The sequence below is a fragment of the Rutilus rutilus genome, assembly GCF_951802725.1.
Source record: "Rutilus rutilus genome assembly, chromosome: 24".
Classification (NCBI taxonomy): domain Eukaryota; kingdom Metazoa; phylum Chordata; class Actinopteri; order Cypriniformes; family Leuciscidae; genus Rutilus; species Rutilus rutilus.
The window spans coordinates 23,458,161-23,481,703 of NC_140228.1; the positions used below are offsets into that span (position 1 = coordinate 23,458,161).

At 36.9% G+C, this 23,543-nt stretch overlaps 1 protein-coding gene across 3 annotated transcripts in view; it reads left to right on the forward strand.

Moving 5' to 3' along the window:
- The window catches only part of dpp6a (dipeptidyl-peptidase 6a), a 410,674-nt gene that overhangs the window by 322,457 nt on the left and 64,674 nt on the right, over positions 1 to 23,543 (forward strand). For all 3 annotated transcript variants that reach the window (XM_084398650.1, XM_084398651.1, XM_084398649.1), the window contains 2 exons: positions 18,554 to 18,648; positions 20,426 to 20,500. In XM_084398650.1, the coding sequence (XP_084254776.1) occupies positions 18,554 to 18,648; positions 20,426 to 20,500 (170 nt within the window). The remainder of the gene's footprint in view (positions 1 to 18,553; positions 18,649 to 20,425; positions 20,501 to 23,543) is intronic.

The window sequence follows — 23,543 nt, forward strand, 5'->3', positions numbered from 1 at the left end:
TGCACCGATACCATTTTTTCAGAATCGATCCGATCCGATCCGATACCAAAAATTCTGAGTATCGACCGATACCGATACGATACCGATACCAGCGCAGTTTATTTTTTTTAATCAAGTAGAATTTCTATAACCCTGTGTTGAACTGATAATCACTATTTTGTGTGTTAAACACAATCTACTTAATACAGACAACTTCATTATAAAGAAAAACAACAACAACAAAAAATATATTATCATAATCTGACATAAATGCTATTATAAACTAGATTAGTGGATAATTCAGCAGTAAAATTTAGTCTAGTGCACAATAATTGTATAAAATGAAATATATATATATTCATAAAAACGTTTAGTGGGGAACAAATTAGAGACAATAAGTGTAACACTAAATCTGGTAAAACTTTACACATTGCTCTTTGTATTGTTGTAAAATACATTCATGAAAAACAAGATAACAAAAATCAAAAATATCAATTATTTTATATATAGCCTACTATAAAATTGAGACATATTTTTTAAATGTATAGCACAGCTGTTTAATGAGGTAGCAACATATGATAGATAGGACAGAACAAGAACGGCTATTAATTATCTTTCATTGCGTCACTGTATTATGATATGGAAGGCTCCAATACAGTGCGGCACAAAGCGCTTATGCGCATCCCGAGCGCAGAATGATGCGCTTGAAGCAACATGAGTCACAGTGCGCAGCGCGTCGAGTCCGCATTGAAAAGTTTAAAGCACAAAAAAAATACATATTGATGCGTAGTGTATTATACAGTATGTATCTATGCAATATTCTATTCAGCATTTTCTTTTAACAGTTTTAAATTTCAGTTACTGTGCGCGTGAAGAACAAATTGTGCTCTGACTTTACTCCAGTGTTGTGAACATGATTAAGGTACAGCAATAAAGTCCAGCAAGATAAAGTTGTTTTATGCGAAACCATAGACCTTTATCTACAGATCAAGTATAATAATAGTAACATTGAATCATCTTGGAGAGAGTTTCATCGTGTTAACTGTCGTAACCGAACGCGACGCGCTGTTTGAATGCTGAATGAAGAATGATTGACAGCCGCAGCTGAGGGAAACGTTTACGTGAGCTTGAATTTAACGACTTAAATATTAATTTCTATCTCACATTATACTATATAATGGCTTCAGAACACTTATAATATTGTGCACGAAAACTTATGGTGCTTTATAATGTTTGTGTGCCTTTTGTGGGGCTTAACAATAACACTGAATAGTATACGCACAATATCGGACTTGGATCCAGTGTTAATTTCGTTGACGAATAGTTTTCGTCATTATTTTCGTCAACGACATTTTTTCACAGACGAAAACGAGACGATAACTAAATAAAAACTAGTTTTGAATGACAAAAACTATGACGAAAATCTATTGACATTTTCGTCAACGAAAAAAAAATAGGCGAAAATGTTAGATAGTGACGATTTGGGAAGCGATCCAGTCTGATGTCCTGCATTTGTGGTAGATGTGCACAATTGTACTGTGACGTGCTGATCTACCCAGCGGCACACGAGTTGGCATGCGCTGCATGTCTCATAAAACGTTAAAAAATTTAAATGTCTGGGAGAATGAGTAGAGCAGACATGAAGATCTGAATAAGAGTGACGACGCAAAAAAAGAGTATTCGGTATGGTTTTCTGTGCGCACACATCCGACCCGAAGCGTGCAGCCATTCACATAGACACCTAGCCTATACAGCACGCGAGTACAGAATTGAGCTCTCTTTCGTGTCTGAATGGACAAATACACACAATTATTATGTCTAAATGTCCGTTTTGGAGAGTTTTCACGTAAATTATGTTGGTTATGTCTTAAACAGTTGTGAGTGTATCGGATGTGCATCAGTGCATTGGATCCGCATGTCATTGGACATGATCCGATTTCTTAAAGTGACAGTGGGTAATAAACCTAATGCGGTCTGTGTCCTTAATATTGATCAAGCAACAAAAGAAAAAGAGAAAAGCATTCACTGCTCGTTAATAGCTTTAATAAGGATTAATTATATTTAATTCATACAAATAAATATGTATGCTTGAAAGAATAGAGAATGATGTATGCAAGTAAAGAATTCATACAGTAGCCTATATCATTCATTGAAAAAAAGACCGTCTTCTAAAGTGGTTTTATTTAATTTTAAGATATTTTTTTAAGTTACAGTAGTTAAATCTGTATCTGTATTGCACGTTCAAACTTTAAAATAATTAATATTAGCAGGTTAATATATGTTTTCTCCGGGAGTATATGGGTTTGGAAATTTTAGAGAAATTCTAAATAAATGCATTTAAATTGAAACCCATTTTATTTTATTCTACAGTAGATTTAGTCGACTAAAATCTTATTGTATTTCGTCGACTAAAACTAAATGGCATTTTAGTCAAAAGACTATGACTAAAACTAAATCAAAATTTGCTGTCAAAATTAACACTGTTTGGATCGGCCTCGTCTGACCGATACCCGATCCGGCAAAAATGACAGTATCGGAGCCGATACCGATACTGAGTATCGGATCGGTGCATCCCTACTAAATAATATGTTGAATTTGTTGACATTACCAGTCTGTTAAACTCATTTGACAAGTATAAGAAATAAACACAAAAAGGATTGTGCATCTTTCCCAGGGCTCCAGACTAACTTTTTTCACCTCCGTCCTGGAACCGTCCTGAAAAACGATTTGAACCGTCCTAAAGTGAATGTCAACCGTCCCAAAATAAACATGTTGTTTCTGTACTTTGTTATTATCATCTATAGTTGTTAGCTGTTAGTCACATAATAAAAACACCATTAAAATGTTTATGATATATATTATTATATTTATTTAGCTCCATTCAAAGTAGTTATCTGTAAACAGGTAAAAAAATGATTTAATAAAAAAATAACAGGAGTTAAATGCTTTTTTGTATTCATGCAGAACAAATCTTCTTTTTTTTTTACATATACGAAAATTAAGATAAAAATACATACAGCTCAAAACGTTTTTGAGTTGGTTGGATTAAAAAAATAACCAATAAATACTGGTGACTAGCCTACATATCTCAAAAATATCATCATTCTTTATTCTTTCAAGCAGCAGACATACTTATTTGTATGAATTAAATATAATGAATCATTATTAAAGCTATTAACGAGCAGTGAATGCTTTTCTCTTTTTCTTTTGTTGCTTGATCAATATTAAGGACACAGACCGCATTAGGTTTATTACCCACTGTCACTTTAAGACATCGGATCATGTCCAATGACATGCGGATCCATTTGCACTGATGCACATCCGATACACTCAAAACTGTTTAAGACATAACCAACATAGTTTACGTGAATACTCTCCAAAACGGACATTTCGACAATGTTGTGTGTATTTGTCCATTCAGACACGAAAGAGAGCTCAATTCAGTACTCGCGCGCTGTATAGGTGTCTATGTGCATGGCTGCACGCTTCGTGTCGGGTGTGTGCGCACAGAAAACCGTACCGAATAGAGCTCTTTTTTTGCGTCGTCACTCTTATTCAGATCTATATCTGTCTGCTCTACTCATTCTCCCAGACGTTTACATTTTTTAACGTTTAATGAGACATGCAGCGCATGTCAACCCGTGTGCCGCTGGGTAGATCAGCACGTTACAGTAACGTTACACATGTGCGCATCTGCCACAAACGCAGGACATCAGTTCTGACTGGATCGCTTCCCAAATCGTCACTATCTAACATTTTTGTCTAGTTTTTATTCGTTGACGAAAATGTCAATAGATTTTCGTCATGGTTTTTGTCATTAAAAACTAGTTTTTATTTAGTTATCATCTCGTTTTTGTCTGTGAAAATAAGCCATGTGATAGATGTACCGCGAAACAAGTCTCCGGGTGAGTAGCCGGCCAATGATAGTATAGTAACTATAGTAACAGCATGAGAAGACGCGCTCCGTTGTAGTCAGCGCTTGGTCAGTTAGTATTTAAATTTTCTAAGTAAGATTACCCTAATAGTAATAAATGAACACACATACAAAAATGTCTTTCGTCCTGTAGGCGTCCTGGAGAATATTTCTGTTCGTCCTAAACACATTTTCTGTCGTCCCCAGGACGATAGGACGCCGTTAGTCTCGAGCCCTGATCTTTCCCTTACTACTAGTTTTTATTGGTTGTTTTAAATAATTTTTATTGAATGGGAACCGGAACAGAAACCGGAATTGTTTGGTGGAACCGGAATCGGAAAATCTCTTACGATTCCCAAACCTAGTGATAGATGTAGGTTAATATTCATTTGAAGTGTGTGATGCAACTGTCAGCATGTATTTTCATAATAAATCTCATCCTCTTTGTGTGTGTGTGGGAGGTGACCCCTGCTCTCAATCAGCTCTTAATTAGATTAGCCCTCACACCTTCGGTTTCAGCCATGCAGTTGATGCATACATCAATAAACGTGTGTCTTTATTGTTACATTTCAATGCAACAATTACCCTGCTTTAAAGGACAAGCTAGACTGCTATAAAATATCAATTCAGCAGGCACCTTCCTAATATTTGTACAGCAGAGTGATTGACTTGTAAAACACGGAGTTTCACATTGTATTGGCTGCATGAGAATTATGGGGGATGTTAATTGTATCGGGTCGGTGCACAGAAGTTGAGAAAGAAGCCCTGATCCATGAGGTTTATGTGTCCTGTGAATCACGGCTGAGTAACTTGAAGACTAAAGAGAAAATGTGTGTGTGTGTGTGTTTGTTTAACCTACATTGAGGGGACGAAATGTCCCCACAAAGATAGTAAAATGTTACAATTTTGGGGTCATTTGGTCGGGCCCTATCAGTAAAACAGCTTATAAAATCATACCAAGTGAGGTGGGTTTTTTTTTTTTTTAAACCATTACATAAAAAACATTGCCTAAATTCAATCTGTTCATCATATAAAGCGGTCGAGTCTCTTCAGAAAATTTGGACTAAACTGCTCATTTCATTTGGTCTCATTTATGAAATTTTTGAAGTGTCAAAGTGGTAGTTGTTTTGCTGTTTATGAAGGGAGATAGAAAGGTCTCAGATTTCATCAAAAATATCTTAATTTGTGATCCAAAGATGAACGAAAGTCTTGCGGGTTTGGAACATGAAGTTGAGTAATTAATGATATAATTTTTTATTTTTGGGCAAACTATCCCCTTAAGTGAGAAAAATATATAAATCCAGAAGTTTCATAGACAAATGTTTTAAATGTGTCAATTATTTATGTGTGATTATAAAAATGTGTTAAAAGAACAATATAGTGATAAACTGTTTGCAAAGATTCTCTTTGTCAAGTAGACCAATTTTATATCATTTCAAGCCAGATTACAAAACTACCACAGGTAAGCATTAGTTAGGCTGTCTTTTCAGACCCTTATCGGTTCCAAAAATAATAATTATGGTAGATGAATTTATCGACTCACTGTACTCGCGCCTTGAGAAAGTAACTAATAAAGGTGCTATATAAAATAAATGTATTATTATTATTACTCCAAAAGAGTAAAACAGATCAGAGATGTATTATTGCTCACATCATTACTATGCCTCCTCCTTTTAAGATATCTGAAAAATGCCAGCAATTTAAGCTGCGTTTTCATGCTAAAATGCTGAACTCTTTTATACTCAATCGAGTAGGTCTGCGCAATAGGGGCCATTTGTCTATGGTGCACACTTGGGATGTTTGGACCCCAGATAATAAAATACATTTTAAAATAATGTTTTGAACACATGTAGCCACAAAGAAGATTGTCACGGGACGGGGGAATCAAAGACGGCAGGCAGAGATGAGGGATCCAAATGCAGGGAGATTTTAACGAAAATAAACAATCATAATATAAGTCAGGAACAAAATAACACTGAGAAAAACAAAGAAAACACGGGGAACTGGAGACACCTGCATGACATCAAACAACAACCGACAGAGAACCAGAGAAAACAAGGGCTATTTAAACAGAGGGGTAAACGAGCTTAACAAGGGAAAATGACACACCTGGAGCAGACTAATGAAAATGGAAAAGACTACAAAACTACAACCTGGCCACAAGAGAAACTAGACTCATGACTAAATGACTAAATGAAATTACCACTATAACCAGTACATAGGAGCATTTGTGAGCTTGTTTGCCATCGCCACTTCCTAATGTAGTTCTTTTCATGTTTTGCGTTTTGATTTTTCATAAAAGAGCTATAATAACAAAGTATCCATTCTAATAAGTAAATAATGCATTAAATACTTTTAAATGTTTTGATTTAATAAATAATATATATATATATATATATATATATATATATATATATATATATATATATGGACACGTGAAAAAGCATGCATTAAAAAATTATATTTAAAGCTTCTAAAAGTACCCAGCCTTGTTTTCTTATTCTTGTCTATGTTGCTGCAGGTTTATTAGTCTGCAGTTACACTAAAACACTTAATGCACTGGTCTATTTTGACAAATGTTTGTCTCGTCCATTGCTACACTTAACACTGTCAATCATAGTAATTTCGAGAGCGACTTGCAGAACAATGTGGCGGATTCAATCCCGTAATTATTTTTTCCCGCAATTTGGCGTGCAGTTTTCACACTCTATGCTTTGCCCAACCTGTTTTATAAAGGCCCACCCACTTGAACATAATGCACTGCAGTACCAGATTACAGTGAACAGTAAACCAGCCTATTCAGATGTTGAGCAAGCAATCTCTTTCGCTGCAGAATCAGCCAATCAGCTTGTGCCATGTAGTAAATGATGTGATTGCTAGCAGATTGCATGTAAAGGACCAATCAGCCTGCACCATAGAGTTTCATGACTGAAATAGTTGTAAATAAACTAAAATTCAATGACAAAATGACAGGTAACTTTGCACAATTACCCTAACAGTGTGTGTTAACACTTACATTTTCAATTTTGAATGTATGTACTAAATAAACTTCAGTTTGACATAATCACCCCATTTACTCAAACACTGGCTTTCCTGTAGGCTTTGCAAGTGTCTATGTGGATGATCTTGTATATCTGACCATTGTGTGCACTGTATGTGTGTTTTCAACTTTATGATGGACAGCCATGGCTGTATAATAAAGCATCATGTTCTTTAATGTGGCTGCTCGGGGCACGCTTCCCCGTGGTTAGCTGGCTCGCTCTCTGGGTTCCGACAGCAGGTGGTGAAAAATGGGCTGCACGGTCGACCTTGATCAGCATTGCTGATAACTATAAATCACAGAGAAAACAGCCATTCAAGGCAGGCAGGAGGCATTGGTGGTTCTGTTATATTACAGCCTGTCTGCTTTGGAGAAGGAAGGTGAATGTGGCAGGCCTTCCCTAAGGATACGCGGCTCAGATCAGGATATGTGAAGTGACATTGGTGCATTTCAAGAGGCTGAAGATGTGATTTACACTGATTCAGTTATACATGGGGTAATGCCTTAGTGAGGTCAGATGTTGTAGTCAGATTTGGTTCATTTCAGTCAAATCAATCATCAGTGGTTATTTCACTTGATCATTTAATAAATAATGCTGAATGTTGGCATAAGGTCAACATGAAATTAAAATCAACACTTATTTTTTCTTAATATTTTCTCGTCTTATTTTCTTCGATTCATCAGTGCATGTTATTCCACAGAAAATGTGTACACCTATTTCAACCTCAGGCATCAGTAATTAATTAATACATTAATTAATAAATAAATAAATAATAGAAAATAATTTTTAAATTGATGAAATTTCAGGAGGCAAAAGCGAGATTAACTAAATCCTAAATTAAATGTCACAACAGACTTAATATATCTGCATCCAACGGCAGTAATTAAAAGCCTGCTGTCCATCATTTTCCCTATATGCAAATTGTGCTCATAATGCTTTTATAATGATGAACCAGACCAGTGAAGCGTGACATCTCGACCGGACCCAAAATGATTTGTTTAAAGCTTGTTTTCCAGTGAGGATTAGACTTTGAAATCAATTGGAAATCAATGGAACAGGTATCTACTAGTAATGCATCAACTGACATGATATACTGTATAATGCTAGAAATACTAAATTAGGAGTAACATTTTTTTTTATATATAATATTTGGATACACTTTATTTTATGGGTGTTGTTGTCATTTTACTTTTAAGTACTGAGTAATATTAATTAACTACATGTACATACTATAGAGTTAGGGTATGATTAGGGTTAGTTGCATGTAATTATGCATAATTTATACAGTGGGGAGAACAAGTATTTGATACTCTGCCGATTTTGCAGGTTTTCCCACTTAGAAGTCTGTAATTTTTATCATAGGTACTCTTCAACTGTGAGTGACGGAATCTAAAACAAAAATCCAGAAAATCACATTGTATGATTTTTAAGTAATTAATTTGCATTTTATTGCCTGACATAAGTATTTGATACATCAGAAAGCAGAACTTAATATTTGGTACAGAAACCTTTGTTTGCAATTACAGAGATCATACGTTACCTGTAGTTCTTGACCAGGTTTGCATACACTGCAGCAGAGATTTTGGCCCACTCCTCCATACAGACCTTCTCCAGATCCTTCAGGTTTCGGGGCTGTCGCTGGACAATACGGACTTTCAGCTCCTTCCAAAGATTTTCTATTGGGTTCAGGTCTGGAGACTGGCTAGGCCACTCCAGGACCTTGAGATGCTTCTTACGGAACCACTCCTTAGTTGCCCTGGCTGTGTGTTTCGGGTCGTTATCATGCTGGAAGACCCATCTTCAATACTTTTACTGAGGGAAGGAGGTTGTTGGCCAAGATCTCGCGATCTTGCGAAAGTAGTCATAGTTCAGTTTGCTCATTGTCCAGTGTTGGCTGTGCATAAGCACACTTTTACGTTGCTTTCTCATTGTTGATATTTCTCATTTTTTTTTATAACCTGACTGCTGCATTTAGATCCCCTACGCTCACCTCATCTTCTTCCTCAGCCTGAATATGACGGTTACATTAAATTGATAAAAGCATTATTTATTAACATTATTATTTCTCACAAAAAGATCAGATCAAATAAAAACCACAGATCAAACAATTTGACAGCACACTGAGCTTTGGATTTTGTTCTTTCACTGTCTTGATTTGTTGGATTTGCTTCACAAGGTGGAATTACATCATAAGTGGCTTTCGCACCAGAGGAACCTTTTCATAGTTCCTAGAACTATTGGCGGAAGTACCCGGATTTTGGACCCGCACCGCAGGAACTAGGAACGATTTTTGGAGGAACTAATTTAGTTCCTACTTTAAAATAGGGTCTAAACCATCAGTATAGGAACTACCAGTGATGTTAGTGTACGCTGATTGGCCGAACGCACGCGAAACACCAACACCCATCATTTAAAAAAAAAAGCAGTGTAAACACAGATTATAGCAGCCTATATATTTACTCCAGAAACTAGCTCTATGAACATGGAAAACTGATAGATTGGCCTCTTGACCTTTACACTAAGGAGAGAATCCAACGCAACTTTGAGGAGACCAAGCCAAACATGATTATGTATTTCTGCTCAGCTAGCAACACTGGACATCGGTTGATGTGGTTACACGGCATATGCTAATGCATTTTCATATACTGTCTTTCTATAGCCACCGAAATTACCTGGAACAATATGTCCCAGGATCTTTTTCCCCAGACCTGTCGCTGTCTGCTTTTCCATCGAGGTCTAAAGTACTGTGAAGATTAGGCAAACGAGTCCGGTGACGTAGGACTGCGCACTACTTTACAGTTCCCGCTGGATTTCATCTTCTGAATTTAAGCTTAATAAAGCCTGAATCGTTCCATCTGTCATATTTTTTTTAACTCCTTTGTTGATTTGAATAGCAAACAACTCTTACTGCACGCTACGCGACATATTTTTAAAAATGGTGGATGAAATAAAATGTTGCGTGAAGTCAACCAATTAGAATGCTGCATGAACTCACCCAATCAGAATGTTGAGCACCCAAGTCCCACCCCCGCAAGTTCCTGAACTTTGAAAAAGTACTACCTAGCAAGCAGGGACTTTCTAAAGGAGAATTGTTTACCCGGAACTTCATTTAGACCCTGGTTCCTGTGGTGGAAACACACCGTGTACCACCCTGAAGTCCCTAGTTCCTGGAGAAAGTTCCTGCGGTGAAAACACGGCTTTTGTATAACAGTTCTATCTAATAACGTATTAGACAGGACTGTTAGACAGATCGTAAACTAGTGAACACAGAGAACGCGAGCACTATGTTCTCAGGCTCAGACTGGCGTTTTCAGCGCCGTCAAAATAAAGGTAACAACAACAAGTGCGGCTTACGTCACTTCAGAGTTCCTGCTGGCGATGTGAATGCAACCAGGAAAATGTTCCTAAAGGAACCATTAGTTCTCTGGGAACCCTGGTGGCTAGTTCCTAGAACTACCTGGTGCAAAAGCCCCTATAAAGGCAATGAAATATTCAAGTTTTGTTTATATATATATATATATATAAGATACCCATATTTAACAAAGGAAATTTGGTAACACTTTATTTTACATGTAATCACTGCAGTAATAACTATAAATTATGCATACTGTAATTACATGCAACCAACCCTAAACCACACCCTAATCCTAACCCTAACCATATAGTAATTACCTGTAGTTAATTATTATTACCCAGTACTTAAATGTATAACTACACTGTAACAAGAACACCTTAAAATAACATAAAAATAATGGTTATTGTTATTATTTGTTATTACACAGAGACAGACATAATATCATTGTACTAAATACCAAATGCAAATAGCACATGGTACTTACATTGTTTAATACTACCAAAGTTTTACCATGGCATATGTCCAAAAAGCCATGAAAATGCAATACTTTCAGGTTCAGTGATTTGATTTGCATAAACACTAGAAATGCCATGACGGTCATTTTGACCGTTTTGAATTTTATATCTGCAATAACTTTGTTGAAAAAATAAATAAAATCCTGCTGGTACCTGACTTTTCCCTAAAAGTGTCTGTATTTTCATTTAAAATGTTTTTCATGTAAATTACACATAAGGCAAAAAAAACAAATGAACATATTTACCTATTTCGGCCATAGACGGTCATAATGACCACACTGAATATCACAGTATTCTTTTGTTACATTTCCCGCGGTTGAGCTTTGTCTCTCAGCAACTTGCAGAGGAGCTGAGAGCACAGTTCATGGAGGAGAAAAGAGTAGTATGGCAGTTGGCACAAGGCTCCAGTCAGCAGCAGAAGCAGCCACCGCAGCAGACACCAAAGCGGAGGCAGTGCCAGGTTCGGAGACGCTGCAGTTAAAACAAAACCCATGACACCTGCTGCAAATGCCGCAAACCCGTGTGTGGAAATTGTGCGAGGAGAAGAGAGATCACTTGCCTTGACTGTGAAGCTAAAATAGCCAAGCACTATATTGATGTAAATAGTTAACATACAATTTGTAATATAGTGTTTTTATGTTTCTGTAGCCTACGCTTCCTTCTAGGTTCTTCTTTGTTTTGTATTAGATCAGCTCGTTTCCAGCTTTTTTCTATTAGCCTATTTTCTCTGTTATTATATTAAAATAAAATGTTTTATAATTAAATAAGATACTTTTAGTTGTTATTATCTTGTTCTGAGTTATGTTGAATGGATATGAAAATATAGCCTATCTGTTGTGAATATGCGATAATTACGGTAGGCTACTAATGATATTATTATTTATAAATGTATAATTAAACTTGTTTAAATGTACAGTTTGGTGTTGTTTTGTTTTTAAAAGACATCCTAATGCAATAAATGCATTAATCTCTCAATTGGGTATTTATCATTAAAGATATAGAGTTTGGAATCTAGCGGTCAAAATGACCGCTTGCGGCAGTTCTAGTAGTTATGGAATTCTGGCACTTCTAGTGTTAATTCCAGTTCTGTATGATGTGACACCAGGATCGGTGGATCGCCTTTAATGTGAAAGCATTTTGAATAATTTACAATTGCATTTCTTTTAATAGCTGTCCTGAGCCAGAGGGCAGCTGCGGTTTAACGTGGATTTACAGGACACAAAAAAAAAAAAAATCCTTTCTTCTGCGGCACGCTCTGTTTCTCCAGCCATTGCAGACACCTCTGCCCCTGCTTGCAGCAAATTACCTGTACAAGAAGAAGAAATCAATTTAATCAGGAGCGATTAAGCAGGAGCTGGAGCCGAAAGAAAAAGTTGCACTTGTTACATAATGACCAGATTTTCATTCCCTGCTCAGCGTGAAGCGTCTTTTAGCACATCACAGTCTGTAAGAGTACTGCTCGGATGCATTCTATATGCCAGCCTTTATTTGTGCTAGAAACATCCTACTGAGATGTTTTCAGTATTTGCTTAGGAAAAATGCTTGGGTCTAAAATGTCAGCACCACCTTTGGCAAGTAGCATTTCATATTGTCTTTGAAATAAGAGTTAAAGTGTACTGCTGAATGAGCTGACAAGCTTTTATGGTAATCTGAAATATTCTTTAATGTCATTTTAAATTAAACTTTAAAATTGTTTTATTAAAAATTAATTAAAAAATTAAACTACTCTCATGTATTTTAATAAGTGCTGTCAATCGATTAAAAAATTAACTAATTAAAATTACTTGAAGATAGTTAACTCCACATCCGCAACATAAATTCATCAACTAACCATTCAGAAATGTCCTGTTGCATTCTACATGTTGTCACTTCTTCTTAAGTCTTCCTGACTCCAGTTTAAACATAAAAGGCAGACTAGTTTCTGACATTTCAGTACATGTCTGTGAGGTAATTGTAATTGGTAATTGTAATGCTGCGTTCACACCAAACGCGAATAGCGCGTCAAATTCGCGCCTGCCGCGTCTAGTTATACGCTTGACCACTTTGTGTTAATTCGCGCGTCAAGAGCGAAATTGACGCGCGTAAAATCAAAAGTTTGAAATGAAATTTACGCGCGTCACGCGCGTCAGAGGCGAAATCCGGAGGCGAAAGTTTCGAAACCTGTTGGCGGCCATCTTTTTTAGATGTTTATCGAGCATTAGCAGTAGCATTAATCGAGAGAGTCACCGCTCGTATATGCTCTGGAGAGCAGAAACAGCTGCGTAGGGGACATCGTCGCTGTACTCGGGTCCACCAGACCCTCCGGAGGGTTTCAGGAGTTTCACAATTTGCTCCAGGAGGTAGGTTTGGTGGACCTAACGGTGAGGACGCTGACGAGGACAGCGTAGGCCGTATAAGGCCTCGGCCTCGAGTGGTCGCTGCCTGACGAGCCCGCGCTGTACAGCCCGGCGCGAGGTTCACCCTCACCCACACCCACCTAATCTGTCATTTATTTTTGTTTTGATAATAAATGGAGCCAGCCTCCAAAAGTGAAACCTGTCCTGTGATTTTTTTTTTTTAGTTTTTATACACTAAATTGTGTTTGTTGTCTTTACATTATATTAATAAAGTTTCATATAATCTAGAATAGATATGGAATAAATAGCATTCAATAAAAAATGAGTATTTCTCATATTGAAATCGAGTTTTTATGTGAAAGATTTGCTTTGTTGTGCATTTTAGTCATATTACAAAATAATTTATTGAGGCCAAACATAAAATAACATTATAAACTGTCAGTTCACCACGTGACAGCAGCAAGCAGGCTCCTGATTGGTTAACGCGGCGCGAATTGACGCAGAAGTTCAGATTTTTCAACTCGGGCGGCAGACGCGAATTCGCGTCAAACGCGTGAATGAACAAATAGCACTAATAAAATCATTCGCGCATAACGCGCTAGACGCTCAATTCGCGCTATTCGCGCGAACGAGGCGTATTCGCGTCTACCGCGCCGCGCTCTACGCCTCATTCGCGCCGCAGGAATTTTTTACGAGCGAAACGCGTCTTTGCATTGACTTAACATTGAAATCACTCGCGCCTGACGCGCTATTCGCGTTCGGTGTGAACGCACCATAAGGCAGCAGCTCATTTGCATTTAAAGGAACACACACAAAACGACACGTTTTTGCTCACCCTCAAAAAGGGACAATTTTAACATGCTGTAAACAATTATCTGTGGGCTATTTTGAGCTAAAACTTCACATACACACTTTGGGGACATCAGACCTTGTGAAAAGGGGCATTATACCACCCCTTTAAGTGAACTTCTCATAAACCAGCTGTGCAGGGCTCAGTGCTAAGAATTTTTCCTATAGGTCCAGTTGGTCAAGTTCTGATTTTTACCTGCTCTGCAAAAAATATATAGATTAATCCTTACTAAAGCTACAAAAGTTATTCAGTCAAGAGCTGTGAGTTTTTTTTTTTTTTTTTTTGTAGTTTGATTAACATTAATGGCAGACAGCAGCAGGTATATTAGGCTGCTGTGTGTTTCTGTCCATTCAAACCTGAAAGAGAGCTCAAAGCGCTTCTCGCGCGCTGTCTGGTCCGGGTTTCGGGTGAGTGAGCACAGAGAGCCGCAAATTTCACAGACATCGCGCCAGTATATCTTTAAGTTCTCTTTTGCGTGTTATCGCACTTGAATGGTTTAAAAGCACTTGAATGAATGACAGCATGCCCGGAAAAAGCGGATGCTGTGTAAATTGCCTTAAATATTTTTTTAATGCGTTAAAATAAAAAAATAAAAAATCTTTAATATAATTTTATAATTAAATTTAATATTAATATATTAATTTTAATATATTTGCATTTAACATTTGCGATTATGAAGTTTCAATTTAGTACATTTAAAATATATCAAATTTAAATATCAAATAACACATTACAGTTAAAGATGATCAATTACTTTACTCGTGCTTTATTATGTTAGTGAACACATTGACACACTGACAAAGGATTAAAACAATGATTTAAAATGTTAATTTGACATGAGTACATAGTGCATTTTTTAAAAGTGTACTTCAGTGTGTTAAGAAACTTAGTCATGAAAGTGTACTCTTAATTTCATTAACATTATATTATCTGCAAGTACACTTTTTAAGATATACAGTATATGTACTTTTAAGATTTGACAATCAGTACAATTAAAGTGCACTTCTTTTTTGCAAGTGTATCCAGTTTGAACAGTAGTGTGTTAATTACTGCGGCTTTAATTAAAATGAATGTGTTTATTTAAAATTTACGTGGGTTTACAGATGTAACTGTTGTCATCCATGTTTCTTGTTTACAGCTGTGTGATGCCAAAGTACTGGTTATCATTATCTCAACCATCGCTAGTTTGGAGCCATAGGACTGACTTATTTATTTTGTACTCACAGAATGATAGGTTAGGGTACTGTCATCCACAAACACTTGTGGTTGTCACTCCTGAAACTGTATAGCATGTACATGGCCAACATGTATCAGCCAGACAGACAGAAATAAAGTCCTGCTGTCAGGTGGAGATATGCAGGAAAACTCAGATCAGAGAAAAAACCTTGTCCTGGAACAAATTGAGACCGAAAGGACTGATAAAGAAAGAGCATGGTAAAGAGAGATAAAAGGAATCATGCTTAAGGGTGTGTAAGAGAGGACAAGAAGGGCAACGAAAAACAAAAGAAAGCCAAGGTGAGTGAGTTAGTGAATTATGCCCTGAAGAACAAAGAAGCGGAGTGAAGGCGAGTGCTGTGTTTGAGTGAGTGACCCCAGGCTCCACCGCAGGAGGTGCATTGTGCCAGTTCCTACTGCTCGCCTCCATCAAAAACAGAGAACGCAGGAGAGGCGCTGGGTTTGCAGAGGCCAGGAGATTCAGAGATCACGATTTTTACAGACAGGAAAAGAGAAAGTTGGTGAAGAGAAAGTTCTTCATAGCAAAAACAGACCTGAGGAAACAGAGAGCATATGAAATGACATATGAAATACTAAACCGCCCACCTAGGCAACAAGTTTTATGTGATGGCTGTTCCAAACCGCAGACACCAAAATAGTGCAGCCTTATAAATTTCCTTATTTTTCCCCAAAAATTAGGGCATTGTTGCTTGTATCCTTTTATGTTTAAGGCAAACTCAAGAAAAGATTCATCCATGATGACAGACGGAGTCAAGGGAAATATCAATTTGAACTAGATTTGCATTTCCCTAAGGAAATACAAGTGTTTGCAAGGCAACAAAATAATATTGTTGAAGGTTTAGGTGAGTTTAGGCTTTAGTCTTTGCTCTTTGTAAAGAAGTCAACTGTTGCAGCGATATAAATAGTTGTAAGAAAGAAATTACCAGTAACAATTCAGTGTGCAAACAAATGCATGAAGACCATCACAATTCAATATGCAAATACTACAATAATCTACAATAGGGATAGAATAGGCTACACTATACATTTAAAAATAAAGGCTTCAAAAGGAGGTTTCGCAGCATTGCCATAGAAGAACCATTTTCAGTTCCAGTGAACAGTTTTTTCCTTAGTGTGAAGAGCATTTTTAAGAAAACTTTTCCACTATAAAGACCCTGTTGTGAATTAGAAAGATTCCATGGATGTTAAAGGTTGGTTAAAGGCCAATGAAGAACTTTTATTTTTTAAGAGTGGATATGATTTTTTGCCCCGTTTTGAAGTTGACGTTAATTGTTGAAAGTCAAAGCCAGTCTGCAGAGTTTGCAAGGTTTGTAGTGTAGTGTACAATTGTTATGACTGGTGTGGTAAACAACATGCACAAACAGAAAAATACTCAAGAAGTCTTTAGATCGCTAGACATACAAACACAGCAATGCAGGGGAAATGCATAAACCACATTAACCTAACCTAACCGAACAATGAACTGAGGAAACTTAGGGCTTAAATTCACACAGAGTAATCAATGGAACTTAGAACAGGTGTGAAATAATGAGTAACTAAGAAAACACTAGCAAACAGAACTCAGGCAAACCGGAACAGGGAACAGAATGAAAATAAAACCAAAACAGAAAGAGTCTGTTACAATGATAGACGCAGAATCCAATTTTTTAGTTCAGACTATGATTCCGTCAAGTCTAAGGATATCAAACGTGATATTTTGAGCCAATGTTAGAACATATATCCCGCTAACATAGTCTACCCACCCAAGACCGCACCCAAATGCACTTGCCGCTTGGCTATTTTTTTTCTCAAGACTCTTGACAACAACTACAGTACTGCAGTCAGTTCTTGTGCTTATGTGTTTGTTTTCATCTGTTATGTGTCTCCTAGCAGCCTTGTTTCTGTATGAGTTTGTTGTGGTTGGAACGAGTTGAATATCTGTGTGCGATCTTCAGTCGTTTAGGATATGATTATGAAGTCAACAAGCTTATATGCCTAGTGTTTTAAAGTCTGTTCACAATTTAAAATGTATGCAGTGTATTCCAGCCTTTAGATCTGGGATGGGGAAAATTCTACCAATGTTTCTGGTTTAAAATGCATCTTTTTAAAAATATTATTTAAAAGTGGCAAACGTGAGATGAATGTCAAAATCACTTCAGACCCCAACTTACCCAACATGAGTAACAGTAATTGTAGTATTAATGAATAATCTATTTGGTTTATTACAACCCCCACCCTGTAATTTTTTTTGAAATAAAGTACATAAGAAGCAGCTTCATAACTGGAATGATCTACGAGTTAGCGACAGGGACTGAGAGTTGGGATGAGCTTAGAGGAGTTCTGAAGAATGAATGATGTGTGGAGAAGTGTGTTTAGAGCACACCTGTCTGAATGTGTGATGGATAGAGTGTGAGAGATGAATGAGAGCAGAGGGGAAGAGGACGCTTGATGAGGTTCTGATCTGAAACGCACGGCTCGACATCAGGTCAGAGGAAAAGTGAGAAAGGATGGAATTTGTCAAGCAGACAAATGATTGTTCTGGCATCTTATCAGCTCGCCAGTCAATTTCAGGCATGGAAATACCAGAGCAAAGGGCACCTTTCTCCCAGCAATTACCATAAAATGAACAAATTTAACTTTCAGAGGAATACAACAACCATTAAAAGAAAAAGAAAAAAAAAACATTCTTTATACTATTATAATGTATCATGCAGCGCATTAAACAACTCATGTTTTATGTCCATACCATATTATTTACTTCATATTCATTCTATTTTGAACGTATCTACAGCAAAAAACAAAACAAAAAAACATTAAAAGTATTAATTGAGTTCCATGTGACCGCAGCAATCTGACCCATTAGAACTTCTGAGCTTGCAATGCCTTCCACTTTAGCTATAATGTGATTGTGATGGTAATTGTGTCACCTCTTATCACCGATTAGTTATGCAAGCAAGATACAAAAAAAAAAGAAGCCTTTGCGTACCATTCTGCTAATCCGCAATTAAAACTGGCAATGGGGCTGTTTGCTCACTTCACGTTCTTCTCACTGAGGGCTGTGTGCTACATTCCAGACCTCTCAAAGAGCTTTTTGCTGATGCCCTTGCCAAAGTCATCGTCACATGTGGAAAGCCATAAAAATGAAAAGTTTTATCATTCCTTTTCAACTATCAGCCCCCCTGGTACAGCCAGAGAGCATTGAGGGGCACATTCATGACTAGATTATTGACAGAGCTCAAGTGAGAGACGATCTAAAGCAACCTGATTAGAACTGTCAGGGCTCATGCAATTTCACGAATAACTAATTTTTTAAATAACTAACTCTCATCCTCTGATCCTCTCCCTTTAGGTAATGAGCTTCTGTATCGTACCCGTGAAGGTGATGTGGTCCGCTTTAACATGGAGACCAACGAAAGCACAATCCTGGTGACAAACAGGAAGTTTGTAAGTGACTATCCTCCTTATTCTCCATCTCTTTCTTCTAAAATTGCTTAAAGACATTAAAATCAAAGCTGTGTTTAACTGCTTAATAAATGTTACTGCTCTTATTGTGCATGATTCATCAGTTAAGTTGACTCCAAAAAAATATTAAGTCACACTTAATAATGTCATAATGTGATTGCCTTACATTAAAAAAAACATCAAAAACAAATGTGTAATTAAATATATATTAGTTTACTATATCGGGACTCCAAATAGTCGCATTTTGCTAACTGAATTTTGCACAGTATTAATAAAAATCGCTGCAAGATATTTTGAGAAGCATTCACATTCAGCGCAGAATTCTCTGTTATAAACCATAGATATCAGATCAAACAGCGCTGATATGGAAGCTAGGAGAAACATTATAGAAGGTTTTTCAGTCCACAAATCTCTAACATTAGTCATGGATTTAGTAACGGTAACTGCAACCATGGTATTGTGGGAGAAATAGTTGAATGTTTATACATTATTCATTTCAGTGTTCATGCAAACTTTTCAAGGACTTTCAAGTGCATCACACTTTTTCCAGCACTTCAAAGCACTAAATATTATCCAATTTAAATCAAATTTTTAACGTGATGACACTACATGTACAATATTGCATGTAGCATTATTTTAATGTAACATGTATGCTGTGTTTTCACTTTGTTTCATTGTGTTTTTGGCACTGTCCTGTTTACTTGTGTGCCTTGTCATTTGACTTAGTTTTCCTAGTCTGGATCTGTTTGATTCATTACACCTGTCGTCCAATTAATTAGCTTATTAGTTCCCTCATTTGTTCTAGTATTTATACTCTCTGCGCTCTTGCCGTCTTGTCTAGTCCTGAAATTTGTTTTCTTGAGTATTTTTTAATTAAAGACTGTTTCCTGGATTATTTGTGTCATGCACTTTGTTCAGAATAACTACCCGTGACAGATTTATTTATACATTATTTAAAGAATTTTTTTTTCAGCACTTTGCCAAAAAAAGGATAAAAGTTTTCATTTGATTACATTTTGAAACATTTATATACAGTAATTGTTAGTTTTATGCATTCATTCGATAATATATTTGTATTAAATCATAAAAATAAAAATAAATATTTTCTGAATAAAATACATTTCATAGGACTCTATTAATCTTAAAAAGTTTTATAAATGATTAATTAAAAAATAAGTTATTAATGTAATCCATAATCAGTTATTAAATTAAATTCATTAGTTATTGAAATTTGAATAAACAAAACAAACAAATGGTTTCAAGTGTGTTATAATAAAGTATTTGTTCAACCAAAAAAAACCCTGTTTTCATTCATTTAAACGGTCATTTTAACTGATGATAATAATAATGACTGATTGTTTAATACCGTGATATTTTCTGAGACGTTATACCGTGAAAATCTCATTCCTTTACAACCCTGCTCTGCAGTATAAATTACTCCACCGTGTCATACAACAGATCATTGTGCTGACACTTCTGTTGTTTTTAATAGAGCTGAAAGCATCCATCATTAGAGCAATGTTCTGTGTAGCTCATTAACAGCCTCAGATCGTTAAAGTGGGGCTGGCAGGATGCAAAAGAGTGGAGGAAAGGACAAAGAACATGATGTTTGTTCAGAATCAAAGAGTTGCAGCCCTGATTAATGCCACACTCTCTCAGTGTCTGCGCAATGCAATCTATCACAGTCATTTAAGGAATAAGGGTAATGAAACTATGCTTGTTAAAAGTCTCATATACCTTTTCTCTGTTCACTTTCCAGGAAATGTACAAAGCCAGCAAATATGAGGTTTCCCCAGATATGAAACTCGTTCTGCTGGCCTACAACGTGCAGCCGGTGAGACCTGTGTTTATTTGGGTGTTGTATGTGTGTGTTGAGATGAAAGTAATCATGGCACGATGTGAAAGGACCGCCACACTCCACCGCCTCACCAGAACCAAATACACCCCGCTGGAGTGATAGAAACCGAGCACACATTCTCTCTCTCTCTCTCACACACACACACACACACACACCTACTGTCAGCCGAGAGAAAGAAGGACAGAGTCTGTTTTCACACTTGGTTTGATTAGTTGGTCCGATCTCAACTTCTATTCCACCATCATCCCCCTCTCTTTCCATATTGTATTATACAGTGTGTCTCTGAACTCTGATTGTGGGAATTAGCCGCAGGTGTTGCTAGCTAGGTAACAATTCAAGAGGAGACGCTCCAAAAAGTTCCCAAAGTAATAGAAATCCTGGACATAATAGGGAATTTTAGTGAACTGCCATTTCCAGATTTAGAAATTAATAACAAGTTAAAATATAAAGGACATTTCTGTATAGTTATGTTCAGTTCCAAATGATTTAAATTGCTTACAATTAATTGTATTGACCATAAATTATTTTTAACCGATTACATGGAAAAGTCATAGTCGGAAGAAAATATTGTACTCAGGAATGGATTATACTATTATACACAGATAATGTGTTATCAATAGCAGTTCACTTTCATAAATTTGGGCAAATTGTCTTTTATAGTTTTATAGTTTCTTATCTTTAAAATTACCTGTACATTTTATTTGTTTATTTTAAAATGAAATATTTGAATTGTTTTATTATTAATATTTGATGGGGGTGTGACGTCCACCTGTGAATGCATACACGATGGCTGGATTGCGTTTACGTTACACTGAGATCCGATCACAATGCGTCCTCGAATACCTCGACTACTAACATTACGATCAGAAGCGCATTTGCACTTGTCTTTTCAATGCGTATGTGGACAACATCTGGATACAGGTCGCATGTTAATGCCAAGTGCAAACGCAGCCTTAGAAACATGAAACAAAGACAACACAGACAGGGATGCCAGTGCAGAACCCTGACACATTATTCATGTCAAAGATGTTACTGAATGTCTTTTCATTTCGGATCAATCCTGCTCTTATTTTTCATGGATCCTATATTTTAAATTAATAGTTTATTTTTTAGTTTCAGTGTTGGACAATAACCCTGTTCCAAACCACAATGTTCAAGCTAAAGGCCCTGATATACTCACGGCAAAGTTCTTTTTCGTTCTTATTATTGGGGGTGAATTAAAAATGCGTAACATGACCAATGAAATACTGTTAACCAACGTCCAATGCTGCTCACACTGCTGAGAGCGATGTTTAGATGAACATGTAATTATGTGTTACACGCTCTGCTTTCAATAACAAAATAAACACACAACAAAAATTACAACGGTGAGAAAACAGCAGTTTAGAAAGCATCTGATCATAGCGATCACAGCTCTGCAATTCACGTCAAAAAAACAAAAAAGTCACGTCACATGTATTTATATAGCACAATATATTTATTTATTTATTTAAGTTTATTTGAATATTGACAAGTATGTTACATAAGCTCATGTTACATACTACAACATTTTAGCCGAAGCTAATTCTCAATGTTAGTCCCTAGTGGGCCTTTACATAAAATTAAACAATACATAGTTAAAATAAACATAATAATACAGTAGATTGTTTTATACAATAGATTGTTTAAAAGTAAGCAGCATTACAGTATTAAACATGAAAAAACTGTGTCAATTTCTACTATAAAGCTGTTCTCCAGTTCATGTTTTTACTCGTCTGACCTTGACGGACAGAACAGAAGAAATGAACCGGAGAGGATTTTCATGTCGAAGAAGGCGGAGTCTCGGAGCCACACCCACGCTGTTACGTCATCGCCAAGGACCAATGGTAGTTTGAAGGTGTTTGTTCAGCCAGAGCAAACTTTTCCAGACAGTTTGCTTTGCCAAGCTGTTTTGAACTCCCAAACAATCTTCGTTTTGTCCTGATTTCAAGCCTGATTTCGCTTGAAGTATATCGGGCCTTAACACACAGAAGATTCCTTGCCTTGCTGCACACCTGAACATCTTCCACAACTAACCAGACTGCTTTCATGCAGACTTGGTTTTCCACCTAAAGCTTTAGTGTGAAAACAAATGTTGAAAACACAACCACTGAAGGTCTGAGCAGCAGGTGATGAGTTAGTTTGATCAGGGCAGATGTTGTTACAGAGCTGAAGAGATGGAGGAGAAGGTGTCATAGCACTGGGACAGTGACACCAGAGCACTTCACACACACGTGACAAGAAAGAGTGAGCTTAAGGAAAGAGTGTGAGTGCTGCCTCTAGTTTGTTATTCAGTGCCCGTCTCAACATCAGCTTGATGGATGACAACCTCGTCCCCCAGCTGTCATTGCCTACGCACGCACGCACACACACACACACACACACACACACACACACACACACACACACACACACACACACATTCATAACGCCCCCTTCACAAAGCAGCTCTCCATCTCTCAGCATCTGTAAGACATAGGGTGATGGCGAGTACAGGTGTTGAATGTTAATCTTTGACAGTATTAACAGCTCTGCTACAGCACACGTGTCAAGCTCACGTCAGTGCTGAGCATATGCTGCGGTCAGCCCTCTGGCTCACAGACAGATGTTGACACTGTCCTCAGAGAGAAACAACAGCGCTCCTGCCTTCTTTAACATCGGTGGATTAGCGTTTTATTAAATTAGATAGTTCAGGCTCTGAAATCTGATTGTGACCACACATAAGTTGAATTATATTATTACTGCACCAAGATGCAGCCTACAGAGAGGATAATGTAATGTTTTGTGGAAGAGTCATTTAGTGGTAAAAAAATGTCAAAGATGTTATCAAATGTCAAAGGAACCATTCCTCCATAATCCTGCTCCAAACCACAATACTCAAGTTAAAACAGAAAGGATTCCTTGTTGCACACTTAAGTTCAGGAAACATCTTATTCATTTTTGTGGTAGTTATTTACTAATGGTTTGGAAGAATATTTATATGATTTTCACCAATCGTTTA